Below are 15,496 nucleotides of genomic sequence, written 5' to 3'. Positions count from 1 at the left end.
CTGTTCAGCAAATACCAGTGCAAACTCCAGACATGACTTCCAGAAACCTAGAGGAAAGTATAAGACAACTAAATACAGACTTGATTAAAATAAACAAAATACTGACTGGGTATAGGAACTCAAATAACAAAAGGCTGAAAAAATGGAAGAAGCTTTAAACAGCTATTCAGATGAGGTGATAAAACTGCAAACAGAGGTCAAAATGAAGAAAAGGCTGGCTGAATATGAGACTGTTCTGGAAGAGATATTTCAAAAAATAATAGAATTAAAGGACAGAGCACGTAGGGAAAACCTGATATTTTCTGCTGTGCCAGATAAGCTGGCAATAATAGACTGTATTAATTTTATGAAAGCACAAATAAGCAACTGGACTGGTATTCCATAGCAAGAGTTTTTAATTGAAGGGGGACATCATGTTTATGCTCCAAACCTGGCTATGAAAAAGCAACCTAGACCTTAAACAGTAAATGTGCAATCCTACCAGCAGAAGGAATTGATTTTGACAAAACTGCAGCAGAAATACAAAGGACTAAAACTGGGAAACAGAGTGTTTGTGGAGACTGATTACTCACTGTAAACCAGGCGGAAGAGGAGTAAATTTATTCCACTTGTGACAAAGGATGCACTGCCAGCATAGCTATCTGGAATTTTGTAAATAATTATGTGTCATTTGTGAATATCAACATGATTCCTGTAAGAGACCTGTGTTACAAATATTTTAGAACTGTATGTCAGGTGTACATCAAACTGCTGGTACAGAAGTGTGTCTTGAAAAGGTTTTTGCAAAGTGCTTAAAATGTAACCACAGCATGCCCTATTACAATAAAATAGAAATGCACACACATACTATTGTAACTGTTTAAATGTATATATTTTAACAGGAGAAACTGGAATACAGAAGGTTAACATGCAAAACTTCAGAAAATAGCTGAAATTAAATTACTTTATGGCTGGGCCATGAAAAAAATGTATCTTTCAGTTTCAGTGCAAGAACAGACACAATGTCTGTGCTGAGAAGTTTTCTGTATTGTCTTGGAAGTGTTTTATTGTTTTATGACTTTCAGGATCTGCAACTATCTGAGAAAAAGTCCTTGTGTATGTATTTTCACAGGTATATGCTAAATATTGTTAGTTTTCAGCAGTGGAGGTTTTACCTGGGATAGAGTCAGATGACAAGACATTATGTCATTTTGCAAGCTATCCCAGCAGTAATGTTTGAGATATTAATTAAAAAAGTCAGAGGGAGAGACTTGGCATTCTGTATGCTGTCTTTGAATTGACAACATCAGCTAGAGGACCCATTCATCACATATCTGCCTTGCTGCTCTAATTAACTATACTAGGTTATAGTAATTCTCTTAGATATAGTCAGGAATATAGCAAATCTTAGCTTAAATATTTTTCTTTATTTATTTGAGACTGGCCTGCAATGTTGTTTTAAATATTTCCTGTGATTTTGAACTCTGATGCCACTGTAAATATATTTAGTATTGTCTTATTTTATTATTAAATATATTTAAACCTTTCATTGTGGTTGTTCTGTCTAGACATATTTAAGCTCTGAGAGTACTTGCATATTTATTTGGTGACACTGTTTAGGCCACTCCTAATAGCCTTGCTCTTGGTCAAACTACTGTTTGTATTGATAGTAAGATTACACAGTAAGATTGGACACCCTTTGTTAAGGACCATAAAAAACAGCTGGCTGGTAGCAGTTATAACTACCTTATAGCCTAGGCAAGAGGAGGCATAGCTAGTAAACCTGTGCCTGCCTTTCCCAGGTGTGTCTGTGTATGTGTGTGTGTGTGTGTGTGTGTGTGTGTGTGTGTGTGTGCAAAACAAATCAAACCTCAAAGAGTTTGTGTGTGTCAGCTACTTGGCCAGGGACATGAAACAGTGGTTGGACAGAGACGGTGCTGGAGGTCTTGGCTTGGCCACTTAGCTGAGATCTCAACTCTATAGCTGTGCCAGTGGGGTCTTATTGTGGATCTGGAGAAAGATGGAGAAACCAGCCCCAGACTGACTGTGGTCTCTGTGTGCTCTTAAGGGAAGCTGCATCTGGAAATACTGTGTGTACCCGCCATCCTCCCAATGTAAATCCCCCACTTTTGCCAGTGGGAGGATTGAGGCTCTTTGATTGCTGGGCCAGTGGTGGGGCATCACCACTTTCCAGGGAATGCCGAGAAGCTGGTGTGAGATTCAAACTGAAGTACCAGCTATCTTTAAAATATTCTTTCCTGGAGGGACAAAATCATTTTTTGATACAGTACATGCAAAGGAGGAAATACAAAAGTTTGTCCAAAAAAGTTAGCTGTGAAACAGAAGGAGATTCTACTTCTCGTTCTTCTGGTATTAAAGACCACAGAGAGACTGTGCCAGGGAAACTTTTTCCAATGTTTCAACAGAAAATGCTTGAGAGATGGAAAAAAGCATAAGAGTTGACTAGAAGAATCGAAAATATGTTGGAAATAAAGCAGAGACAGGATTTGGGAAATGAAGATGAAGAGGAATAAAACCATTAATGTGGAAATTGGCAAATGTGGGATTACAAAGCAAACATTCTATTTGTGAAACATGATAGAACAAGAAAATCTGGAAATATTGGACTTTTTTGGACTTTGTTAAACTTGTAAGTGACTCTAAAGCATATACCCTACTTCATGTTATTAATGTTCAGAAAAGTACTTAGAAGAGGGGAAGAGGAGAGAGAAAGCTAAATGTAAGTAAAACAATTTTTTTGTAATAGTAATATTTTTATAGCCCATGATTTTATTTGCATGCTATAAAGCAAATTTTTGTCAGTTATATTTAAGAATAATGGGGATACTAATGTAAACAGGTGCTCCTGTTTTTTTTTCTTTCTCCCTTCTCTCTTTCTCCTTGTTCAGTTTTAAGAAATGTAGGCACTGCAATGTAAAAAAAAAAGATGAAAAGTCTGGTCAAAAGAAAATGGCAAAAAAAATCGATGTTTTTTCATACTTACATAGGAGAATGACTGGGTTAAGGCCTTTAGCTTGATCTAGTAAGTTTTAAGAGAACACAAGTAAATGAAAAAGAACATTGAATATTATAAAGCTTTTTTTCAACAAATAAATGTATGCTTAATAACACCTCTGTATCTGGTCCTCATGTTGCCATGGAGACAATCTGATTAAAAAAATGGCTAGGAGAAATTGTTTTCTGAAAGTATTTAAGTGCTTTCCCAGCTGGGAGAGCTACAAAGGTAAGACAAAACCAGCATTTAGAAGCACAGGTTGTACACCATGCGTATTAGCATGGATAACTTTTTTAGGTTAATTCAAGCCTCTGAGTGCTGTCAGTTTCGGACACTTGTTCTGATTAAGAGAGTAAACCTTCAATATTTGAAGATGTACACAGTTTTGTGTGCTATTATCAAGTTAATTGGTTTTGGGGGGGGTGTTGGGGTATGTTTGTTTGTTTTTTTTCAGGTCTTTCAATAAAACAAAAAAGTCCACTGGAGACACAATTGGAAAGAAATGAATGTGTGAATTTGATAAAAGAAAAGTTGTCAGGATGGTTATTCAGGCAAAGAAAAATAGGGGTAATTATATTAATTGCAAGAGGATCTCCAAAAGTGATAGGAGATGATAAAAAAAAAAGATAATAATGGTGCATTTGTCGTAATAAGGGGCTGCTGGCAAGAAAGGAGGATTACACTAGGATGTCCTTATATTCCACCTAAAACTGCTATAATGGAGCTTAGGAAAATTCTGGGAGAAATAATCAGCTTTCAGCAAGGAATATTACTTATAGGTGGTGACTGGAATTTGAATGCAGCAGTGAAGATGTGTTTGAGGTGCCCAGAAGGGAAAATATAACCGGGGGGGGGGGGGGCTACAGTTTTGAAGAAAGTTAGGAAAATATTTGGCATGGAATATGTGAATTCAGTACTGGGAATTTGGAGTGAATTTATATATTATTCCCCAAGGTACAAAAACTTGGCTACGCTAGACAGAATTTACATTTCAATGGAACATGTGCATTTAACTGAATAGTTTTGATACGTACCCAATAACTATTTCAGGTCACGTGCCAAGAATAACTAAAATGAAAACACAGGGTAATGAAATAATAATGAGATATTGGTACTTTCCCACATATCTGTTGAAAACAGAGGAATTTAAGGAATGGGCAGAGGAAATTATTCAGGAGCTATTAGAGAAGATAGAAATTTCTTCTGAAAATGTAGCTAGTGAGTGGGATAAAAGTAAAGTGAAGTTTAAAAACAGGGTGGAAATAAAAGAAAGGGAGGTATGGTTAAGAATTATTTAGAGGGACTGACAAATGTTAAAGTATTGCAGAATGGGGGGATCTCACAGAACAAAAACAGGAGCAACTGCAGAAGGTAAACAGAAAATAAGGGATAATATGCATGTCTTTAGAAAGATTGTTGTTAAGCAACTGTTTTTGATAACTCTAGAGCACAAAAACTTTTAACACAACAACTCAGGCAACTGAAAGTAGAAAGGGCTGCCACTAAGCTTAGGGAACTTATAACAAGAAATATAACAAGATAGCCTGTAGCGGTATTAGAAATATGGAATCAAGTAAAGGTGCAAATGGAAATGTTTATGGAAAAACTAAATATGTTAAGGTTAGAGGTAGATGAGGCTGAATTACTAACAGTTAGGATAAGAGGAGATGAGATAAAAATTCTGGCATATAACCAATCTACAGGAAAGTCTCTGGGAATAGATGGCATTGCGGTGGAAGTTTAGAAGTTATGAGGGAAAAATGATAAATATCTGGAAGGGTTTGTTTAGCAGTATTTTAAGAGGACGAGTACCAACATCCTGGAAGAAAGCGGTGGTAGCTGTAATACCTAAAGAGGGTAAAGACCCAGACGATCCAGCTTCATACAGGCTCATTTCAATACTAAACCATGATTACAAAGCATTTATATCTATAATGGCTAAACGAATGGCAAAAGTAATGCCAAAATTGATAGATACGGATAAACATGGTTTTGTGGAGGGGAGGCAAACACATGATAAAATTAACAGAACACTGATGCTCGAGATGGAAGGAGAATATAAGAAAATACCACTGTTTTTGGTGGGTCTTGATGCAGAGAAAACATTTGATAGAGTAAGCTGGCACTTTATGAGCTGGGCAATGGAAGCATCATTTGGATTCCCTGATAAAATTATAAGGTTGATTAGGAGGATATATGAGGGACTGTAGGTGAAAATTAAAGTTGGTGGGTTCCTCTCTGATGATTACTTCATGAGCAGAGCAGCCAGGCAGGAGTGTCCTCTTTCCTCTTTGTTATTTGCATTATATTTAGAACCGCTGACAAAGAAAACAAGGGGCTCAGAAATTCAAGGATATAATTGGTATGCTAGTCAAGAAAAACTGGCTCTATTTGCAGATGATATTATTTTATACCTGATAAACCAGAAAGGGACATTTCAATGTTGTGGAACATTTTGGGACAGTTTCAAATCTTTTCGGGATACAAAATTAATAAGGCTAAAACAAAGGATATAGCAGTGAATTATGTATCCACACACAACGTGGTTCAGCAATTTCCATATTTCTGGAGACATGATAAAATGAAGTATTTAGGAGTATGGATTAAAAAATTATTCCACAGTGGCAGCTAAGGCTATGTGGGAAGAGACTAAACAAAAGATAATACAAAAGCTGAGAAATTGGAAGCTCTGTTACATGGGTATGGATATAGATAGTAAGATACAAGCAGTTAAAATGTTTTTAGTCCGTTTAGTCTTATATACAAGTCAAGTATACTTTCATCAACCAGAGGAGAAGTTGTGGATAGCAATTAATAAAGAGCTGAAGGATTTTATCTGGGAGGGAAAGACGACATGACTCAAGTGGGATAAGCTGATTCTTCCAATAGAACAAGGCAGATTGGGATTACCTGATTTGAAGGGGTATTTCACAGATACACAGCTCATATACATTGCACAAGCAAAAGTGTATAATTCAAAGTGGAAAGGGATGATAGTGAAATGGGGGGAAGCTCAAGAAATGAGAGACTGGGATTTTGGATGCAGATCTTTAAGAAGAATAACAATAATCATACAGAATATTATATTCATAAAATAGCAAAAAAGTATTCGAAGCACTAAGCCAACAAAGGAATGGAGAAAAGAGATGCTGCTGATAGGGATGACTGCAATTAGGGATACACACAATAGGCAAGAGGGGGCTGGAGTTTAATGTAGAAAACTGGCAAAGAAATCAAGGTATTGGGAGCAAATAACTAGACAGTGAAAGGTAACAGAATGTGAAGATGCCAATAACTTATTTGGACTGCAAGTTAGAGATTTCTTTCCCAATCAAGGATTGATATTAAGGAGTATAGGCAAGGAGAAAGAAAAAGGGGGGTACCAAATGAAAGACTAGCACTGGTAGAGGTTTTAGTAGAATCTAGAGTGGAAGCTGCCATTAAAAGAGGAATAATTAGTACAGCATATAAAACATCGCATGATAACTATGAGAATCAGAGGAGGTTAGAAAGGATTGGGAAGAGAGATTAGATAAGCAATTCACAAAGAAACAATTGGGGATATAGGTATGCCTCCAAAATATGCAACAAAATCTAGAAGATTTAGGACTTTAGCTTGGAAGTGTTTACATGGGTAGTTTTATACCCCAAGTAGACTCCAGAGAATTTTTCCTCAGATAGACAGCAAATGTTAGAGGTGTGACAGGGACGAAAGTGGTAATTGGGGACATATTTTCTGGGAGTGTAATGAGTTGGCAGACTTTAAAGATTCCCTGCAGACTACTCTATACGTGATACTGGGTGAGCAAATTAGTGTATCTAGGGAAATGATTTTTCTAAGCTATGATACAGAATCAGAATTGCCTAGACATAGTAAGGCCTTGCTGAGCCTAATTATGGTGGCTGCCAAAAAAGCAATTACTAGAAAATGGAAATCAAAGTCTAAACAAACTGTACTAGAAATACTGAATATAGTCAAAGAGATAAAGCAACTGAAATTGGGATCTTTAGAAAAGGGTAGGAGCAAATTACACAGGAGAAAATCAGAGTTGTGGGAACAATACATACAGGGGAGGAAGGAAGGAAGATAGGATTTGAATGAGCTATGTAATGTTTGTCTGACAATGACTGGGCAGATTACAAGTGATGTATAATATGTGCAACTAAAATTATGTCAATATGGTTTATAACGTACAATGCTTGCAACTAACATTATGTCAATATGGTTTGTTTTCATTTAAATAAATGTATGAATGCCTGAGTCATAAGTGATAACTTAATAAAGATGTTTCTTGTTTAAAAAATTTAAAAAAAAGAGTGTTACCCCTGAACCTTTACCCTTGGAGGACTGTCATGAACAAGCTTTTGTACAATTGAAAACTTTACTCAAACCCTCCTGCACTTGGGTTACCAGATTATTCTAAAAAAATGCTTTGTAGTGAAAGTATAAAGTAGCATCAGGATTATTAGCACAATGCAAAATGATTCTTATAGACCTATCTCTTATGTCAGTCCAAATCTTGATCCTGTAGCAGCAGTCCTCCTCCTACTGCCTTAGGGTGGTAGCTGTGATGGCTGCTCTAACTCTCGAACATGAGAGTTACATGGCAGTTCTGCATTCTGTATAGGCACTGTTTATTACAGACTGAGACACAATACTGAATATGAGTTGTATTTACTTAATAACCCTTCTTTACAGATTGTTCACTGTCACCCACTTAACCTGCTTCTTTCATTCCCACTGCAGATGGAGACTCTCACAGCTGTGTTAACAGTATGCTTTAAACTATGTCAGATGTAGAACACATTTCATTGCAGAATCCAGACTTCATTCTTTTTGAGGATGGTGCCTGTTTTCAAAGAGATAATGGTGAATTCATAGCAGCCTGTTCCATTTGTACACAAGACACAATTTTGCTAACTGGACAACTAAATGGAAATGTGTCTGCTCAAATAGCCTAACTTGTAGGTTTTACTAAAGCCTGTAAGACTGGACAAAAATCAATCAGTAACAATTTCACAGATTCACATTATGCTAATGCAGTACTTCAAGACACTTTCTGGCCTGCTCAGGCAAGCAGTCATGACATGGTGGAATGCTACAATTTCACCAAGGTCCAAAGACTGCTCCCCAACTCCTTAGAATACTGTGGGAGATTTTGGAAAAAGACTTCTGCAGAAACTATTAAAATACACTTTTTGTTAATGATTTATTAGATCCATTAGTATTGCCAAGGAAGGTAGTTCTGGATAAATGTGCCACACATATAAATGATACCTTTATAACTTAAGGAAAACAACTTTGCAGATATGATGGCAAGACAAGCTGCATTGTCTTATCCCATTTAGGCTTTTTATTTGTAGCAACTGAATGAAACTAACAACATTTTTTTCTTTGCAAGAGTTATCTTTTCAGAATCAGACAGAGGACTCTGAGAGAATGAGGTGGATAAATGAAGGCTGCAGCTGGTCTCCGGACCTTTTATGGTGCCACCCCTACAGATGGCTACTAACCCCACAAAATTAACTCTTGTTCAAAGCTTACTATTTGGCTTTTCATTTTTGCAAAAATGATTTAATAAAATAGGTTTCCAATGTTTGGTATGCCCCTCATCTTTTAGAGATCACTCAAAATTTTGTAAATACTTGTGCAATTTACTTAGAACACAATGTGTCTAAATCTGTGCCTACACTTATTCAAACACTGAAAAAAGTCTTGGGTCCATTTTTTTAAACATATTTACTGAATTATCACTTGTGACATAGGCAAATTTACATTTATATAAAAGTAATCAAACTGCTGGGTCCATTTCGATCCATATTGTGGGACCTGCTGAACACATTAAGTGCAGAAGTATAGACATATAATGGTTGTTACTGACACTTTTTCTGGATGGGTAGAGATGTATCCCTGTGTAGATAATGGTGTAGACAGTAGCTAAAATTTACTAACAAAACTGATCTCAAGATTCACAGTCCCTTGCTGTATTCAATCGCATCAGGGCACTCACTTTAATAGTTATGTGATACAACAGATTTGCAAAATTCTGAATGCAAAATTCCAGTTTCATTGTCCTTATAGATCACAAGCTTCAGGAATTGTTGGAAGGTCTAATCCATCAATTAAAACCCGTTAAAACCGTTTAAAATTTGTGAGGACCGTGATCTTAAAATGCCAGAAGCTTTACCCTTAGCTTTATTCAGTACGAGTGCAGTTAGTAACACTAGAAAACTGAACCCTCATGAAATCCGTATGGGCAGGCCCATTAGAACACCTGCTACACTCCTTCCCAAAAATCTGGTATTGCAAGATGTTGATGAATCCAATTTTTATTACTGTAAATCTCTCTGTTCTGTCTTGCACAATTATCACAAATTTGTTTTAAATGCAGTAAAATGACCTACAGAATGAGAAAGTCATGAATTGTAGCCCACAGATTTTGTCTACATTAAGGTACACTACCAGACAGACACACTCAGCCCCAGATGTAAAGAATCCTACTTGTTTTTTCTCACAACTGCTACTGCCATCTGTCGTGAAGGTCTCTCCACCTGGATCCATGGGTTGCATTTCAAGAAGACCCTGCCTCACAATGAGTCCAACTGACATTTTACTAATGTCATTCCCTGTGAACCAGCATAACCTATTGCTAGCAGAACCAGATGAAAAAAGAGAGGCACCATTATATCCAAAAGTGAGAAACAATGAGGTTTTTCCATCCTAACCAAATCTGGAACTAAATGTGAATTACTTGCCATCCAGATTAAATCTGGAAGTGAATGCAGTTGAGTTATTCTTAGTACCAGATCAGGAAGTGAAATCATGTGACTTTGCTGTTTCATCCTGACTTGAAGTAAACTTTATTGACTCTTTTTCAAAATCAACAATGTTTTTTTCGTGCTTCCGAATCGAACATCAAAAATTCATCATGCCTTTTAGAGATTGACATAGACAATGAGTTATCCAAATGGAATTCATTTGCGAAGTCATCTACAGTTGACGCTAGTGATTGGAGATTATTTGATCCATTTTGCATGAATTATCAACAAACAACTCATCACCCATGTTTACAGTTTCTTCAAAACTCTCTCCAGCCCAACATGCTCGTATTTCTTATGGACCCTTCACTGGGAAAGCTACTGTGATTTTCATCATTATTTTATTTTGCTGGCTTTTTCTGTCTGGAAGAGTGAGTACACCATCATCTGCAACCACTGGAACTGTAAGTATTGAACCATTTCTTAACAAATACACATGTGTTGTTATGAATCGAGATAAACATTTGTTTAAAACTGAATCAAGAACACCTGAATGACATCCTAGATTTAATACTTTTTCTGTTATACACCTACTCTCAGTATTAGTGACTGTTGGATTTGTGCCCATATGTCTACTGCATATGATGAGAGTAATCCATTTATTCCTATACCAGTGACTGATACAGAGCTTCATACTGCATTTCGTACTATTATTCTCACTAAAAATCGAAACACCAAACATGCTTTTACCCCCTTTACAGTAATACTGCTTCAACTATCAATTACTGTTAAAGGACATGTTTGCTGTCATATAAATGGATCACTTTTTTTGGAAACAATGCCTGCGATTTCACTTGGAGAATTTATGATGGGGCTGGAGAGCAGGGTATGGCAGCATTGCATGATTATTATATTTTGCAGAAACAAATCTGATTACCTACAGACTAGTCTGGTTGTTGTTATATAAGCTGTGTTATACCAGCTAAACAACATATAAATGTTTTAACTGAAGGGAAAATACATAATACTCATTGTAGGAGAGACATTAAAGACATTCTGAACCCAGGTGGAAAACAGCTGCCTCCTGGGTTTATCATAATACTATTCAAAAGACTGATTTTAAATGATTTTCTCACACGGATCTTGGTGATGAGTCATTTCTGGAGCAGGAATTATACCTGCTTATGAGCAGCCAAATCTATCTGGCAGCTAAGGAAACCATCTAAGGTTTTATTTTAAGTAACACCACCTCTTAGTCCATTAATTTGATTACTCAAGAGGTGACTGCCATGCAAAGTGTGGTGCTACAGAATTGAATGGCATTTGATTTCACCTTCGCTTCTAAAGGGAACACGTACACACTCATTAAAATGGAGTGCGGCTTGTTTATTTCTGATAATTATGGTCCTATTTGTAGTCACCTAGAAATAATAGAAAAGTTGCTGATCCTTCACATGCTAAAGAAGCTGACAGTTCCCAGTAGGCACACTTAAGTAATCTTTTCTCTGATTGATGAGAAGGTATTCTGAAGTTCTTTATGCTCATAGCTATTATAATCTTATTATTAGGACTTATTTTATTTCTGTTAAAAGCTTATATTCCAAAGCTATTAGAATCCAGAAGGTGTCCATTTACAAATGAATCAGGTTACATCAATGCCACTGACTATATCAGAATTGCAAGATTTTAGTAGAATGTATGATATATATAGGGAGAGATTTGAAAACAAATGTGGAAGTGGAAAATGCACAACTGAAAATTATTTACAGTATTCAGACTGTGCTTTTACTTCATCAAGATGTAGCACACAGGCATTTATTGCTAGTAAGATAATATTTTTGGAAAGAGTATATAAAAAATTGTTCTTGCCAGGGAGAGAAGGATGTTGCATGTGAAGACTGTCAGAAAGTGAAAAAGTGTCCCCTCATCTGAAAACCTATAGTCACTGTCCAGTCATAAAAGAAATATATGATTTCACTGATGGTTTACAGCATCTGATGGGAGAATGTGAAGTCTGAATCATACAGAGAAGGGGAAATGTTGAGTGTTCCTTTCATTTTAATATGCTTTCATTACAAGATGTTTTCCTGAGTGTTTCTCAGCATGTATCTGATGAGTTATTTCATGCCAATTATGAAAAATACTAACATGGCAAAGTGCAGAAAGTTCTGTTCTTTGTAAAAAGTTCTTTTATGGAATTTGAAAGTCATGCTTAATACGGAAAATCATAAACACAGAGCCAGTGTTTCTTTTTAAATGGACAGTGGTTGTTCTAAGACTGAGATAATTTTTCTTTCAATCAGAAAAAAATAAAGAATGTATGATTCTAATGTTTGAGGAAACAGAACCATGATTTCCTTAGTTTCCTACATAGTGCCTTTCTTTGCAATAAAGCAGCTTGTTAATCTCTGCTGAATTGCATTGTATAAACGTTATTTGGTACTCACAACAAATGCAAATCAAGTTATGTCAATTTCTTGACTAAATGGAAACAATATTTATAAATTATCTCTGACTTAGGGCTTTGGCTGCTTTGTCTCTGAATCCCAAAGTAATAGACTAACCTGCACCCATACCTTTACGCATTACTGTTTGGATGTAGTATCCCAGAATAGTCTCAGTTTGCTACAGCAGATATAATGGCTTTCAACTTTGAGCCATTTCTTCTATCCATCTGTATAAACATTGCTCAGCAAGTATGTCCTGATGAAGATTCCTCTGATTCCACTCCATGCAAAACAGATAAATACTTAGACTCCTGCTGTAGCATATCTTTATAGATTGAAATCACAAGGGTCTGAGTACTCTTTCTGTCTCACACCTCAGGATACGGAGTTCTATTCCTTTTTTTTTAACCTGTTCCAGCTGGACCATCAGAGCCTGGATTTTTGCTCAAGAACTAGAAGGAGAGAGTAAATTCCTTTTATGAGCATTTTCCTGAAAATGTCATCAAGAGTCCAGCCATTTATAAAAGTCACAGAAGTTTGATATTTTTGCTGAAAACATCCTCTGGTTGGCAGCAGTGACCTGATTAAGATCCTTCAGTTTTTGTCTACTAAGTACTGGAGTTTTGGTAGGTACTTACATAACATGACATTTCACTTACATTTTCCAAGTTCACTAGCGAATGTGCCATACCGTTTTATTACATCAGGATGGTACACAATTAGAGTGCACTCACCTTCAGAACTTACTTGGGGAAGTAGCTTTTTCAGAGGTTTTTTCACTTCCCACCTTGTGCTGACATAAGCAGGCATGACCCTGCTTAGCTCCTCCTTGTCTTCTTCTCGGACAACAGGGATGGTCTCTAGAATCAGCTGCATCTGCTCCAGTTCATGCGCACCTGTAAAGATAATGCAACTTTAGCTCTATAATGAGAATGCAGTTTTTAATATTAGTATATCAGCAAGTGAAAGCTAAGTGTAGAGTACACTACATACAAAAAGCAATGATCTCATTTCAGACCAAAAGGGCAGCAGTCAGTATCACACCTTCCATGCAAATAACACAGCTGATTCATATGCTAATGGTTACTGAAACAAGTAACTTGACTGAGACTTTACAAATGTAAAAAAGTATCTACACAATTTATTAAGACAGTTTGATGTTGCAGAAATTCATTCTGCATTCTTTGCATTGTAATAAGTACACTGCTCATGGTTGTCATGATTTACAGACATGGATCACGTTTTTGGCAGGTAGTGAGTAAAGGATTAATGTATTCTGTGCACTCTAGTGCCACAGACTGAATTAGTGCATGGTGTGATAGTCAAAGTCAAAGTGAACTTTATTGTCATTTAGACTCCATAATGGTAACCTAAATAAAAATGTGTGCATCAGGCTCAATATTAAGATGACAATTACACACATACAAATTACACATGCAACATACATAACATTAACTTTAAGTTAGACTACTTTACTACATAATGCTAAAAATACTATGTCTACAGTTTTTAGCAGCTGAGTGATTGATTATTGCACCTTTATTTATTTCAAACTTATTTTCTGATATGTTAGAATAGCTAGCAGATAAATATTGCACTTGATTGACACTGTAAACAGATAACTATGAGCGAACATCACTGGGTTAACTATGGTTGGGTCTGACGCATTTTACTCAATTTCCTGCTTTGTTTTGCTCCACTGTCATGTTATTCAGCATGGAAACTGAGCAGGGAACATTAAAATGTGCTAATAAAGAGACGTGTTACAATGGGGGTACCCACTGTCAGGAACCATTTTATGCCTGAAACAATGTCCAAGTCATGTGTAAGGAATTTATTTGCTTACTTTTCGTGTTTTCATTTTAAACAAATCACAAGCAATTACTCACATTTTCTAATACCTTTGGACTGAGGTATGTATTTATCTGTATATATATATATATATATATATATATATATATATATATATATATATATATTTATATATATTTATGATTCCTATCAGTATTTCAAATGTTGAAAACGCCAAATTTAATTTAATCGAACCAAAATGTTTGAAATCTCAGAAGAGCGAACTGACGGAACATCGATTTCTTTCCCAGGGAAAGAAATCGGTGGGCCATCATTGGAGTTTGCTATTTCCTCCACTGTGGTGCGGTCTTGGACTTGGTATATTTAAATAGGGTGGGGGGGGCACAGTATTGAAAAATATTTTTTTTTTTTTTGCACATAACACCGATTTCTTTCCCTGGGAAAGAAACTGATGTTCTGTCAGTTCGCTGTTTTGAGATTTCTAACATTTCAGTTTGATTAAATTGCATTCTGAGTTTTCAGCATTCGATATGCTGATATAGACCTTATATATATATACATATATATATATATATATATATATATATATATATATATATATATATATATATATATATATATATATATAAATATATATATATATGGTTCCCTATCAGAAGCCTGAAACACTAAGCCTGAAAATCAAAATCCTGAAAACTATAGACTGAAAGTTCAAAATCCTGAAAGCCCAAAATCCTGAAAACACAAATAATGCTAATATGTCACTATAAACACACTAATATCTACCAACTGACCCTGACCCTAACCCTAACCCTAAGGTCCATCACTATCGCACACTCACCTGACCCGTGCCCTAACCCTAACTCACTTAAACCGCCACTAACCCCAATATTTGTCACTATTGCATACATGCCTAACCTGCACCCTAACCCTAACATAAAACCAACCGCACACTTACCTGAACCCAACGCATGACCCAACACCACAGGGCTAACAATAGCAAAGCCACAATGACGTCAGTATGTCCATTTTGTGTTTTCAGGATTTTGAGTTTCAGGATTTTGGGCTTTCAGGATTTTGAACTTTCAGTCTATAGTTTTCAGGATTTTGATTTTCAGGCTTATAGTGTTTCAGGCTTCTGATAGGGAACCATATATATATATATATATATATACATATATATATATATATATATATATATATATATATATATATATATATATATATATATATATATATATATATATATATATATATATATATATATACATACACACACACACACACATATATATATATATATATATATATATATATATATATATATGTATATATATATATATATATATATGTGTGTATAGATATATATATATATATATATATATATATATATACTTCCCCTTCAGAAGCTAGAAGTTTCAAAACTTTGAATTTCAAACAGCTGAGATGAGATCAAAGTTTTGAAACTTTGAACGCTTTGAAT

At 35.7% G+C, this 15,496-nt stretch overlaps 1 protein-coding gene across 1 annotated transcript in view; it reads right to left on the bottom strand.

Moving 5' to 3' along the window:
* Positions 1 to 15,496, bottom strand: part of MAPK4 (mitogen-activated protein kinase 4) — a 320,910-nt gene that overhangs the window by 201,256 nt on the left and 104,158 nt on the right. The window contains exon 2 of the mRNA XM_044078121.1: positions 12,936 to 13,097. Coding sequence (XP_043934056.1) covers positions 12,936 to 13,097 — 162 coding nt within the window. The remainder of the gene's footprint in view (positions 1 to 12,935; positions 13,098 to 15,496) is intronic.

Source organism: Protopterus annectens, chromosome 1.part1 (assembly GCF_019279795.1).
Source record: "Protopterus annectens isolate FY-2018-M chromosome 1.part1, PAN1.0, whole genome shotgun sequence".
Classification (NCBI taxonomy): domain Eukaryota; kingdom Metazoa; phylum Chordata; order Ceratodontiformes; family Protopteridae; genus Protopterus; species Protopterus annectens.
This window is presented reverse-complemented; position numbering and strand designations above follow the sequence as displayed.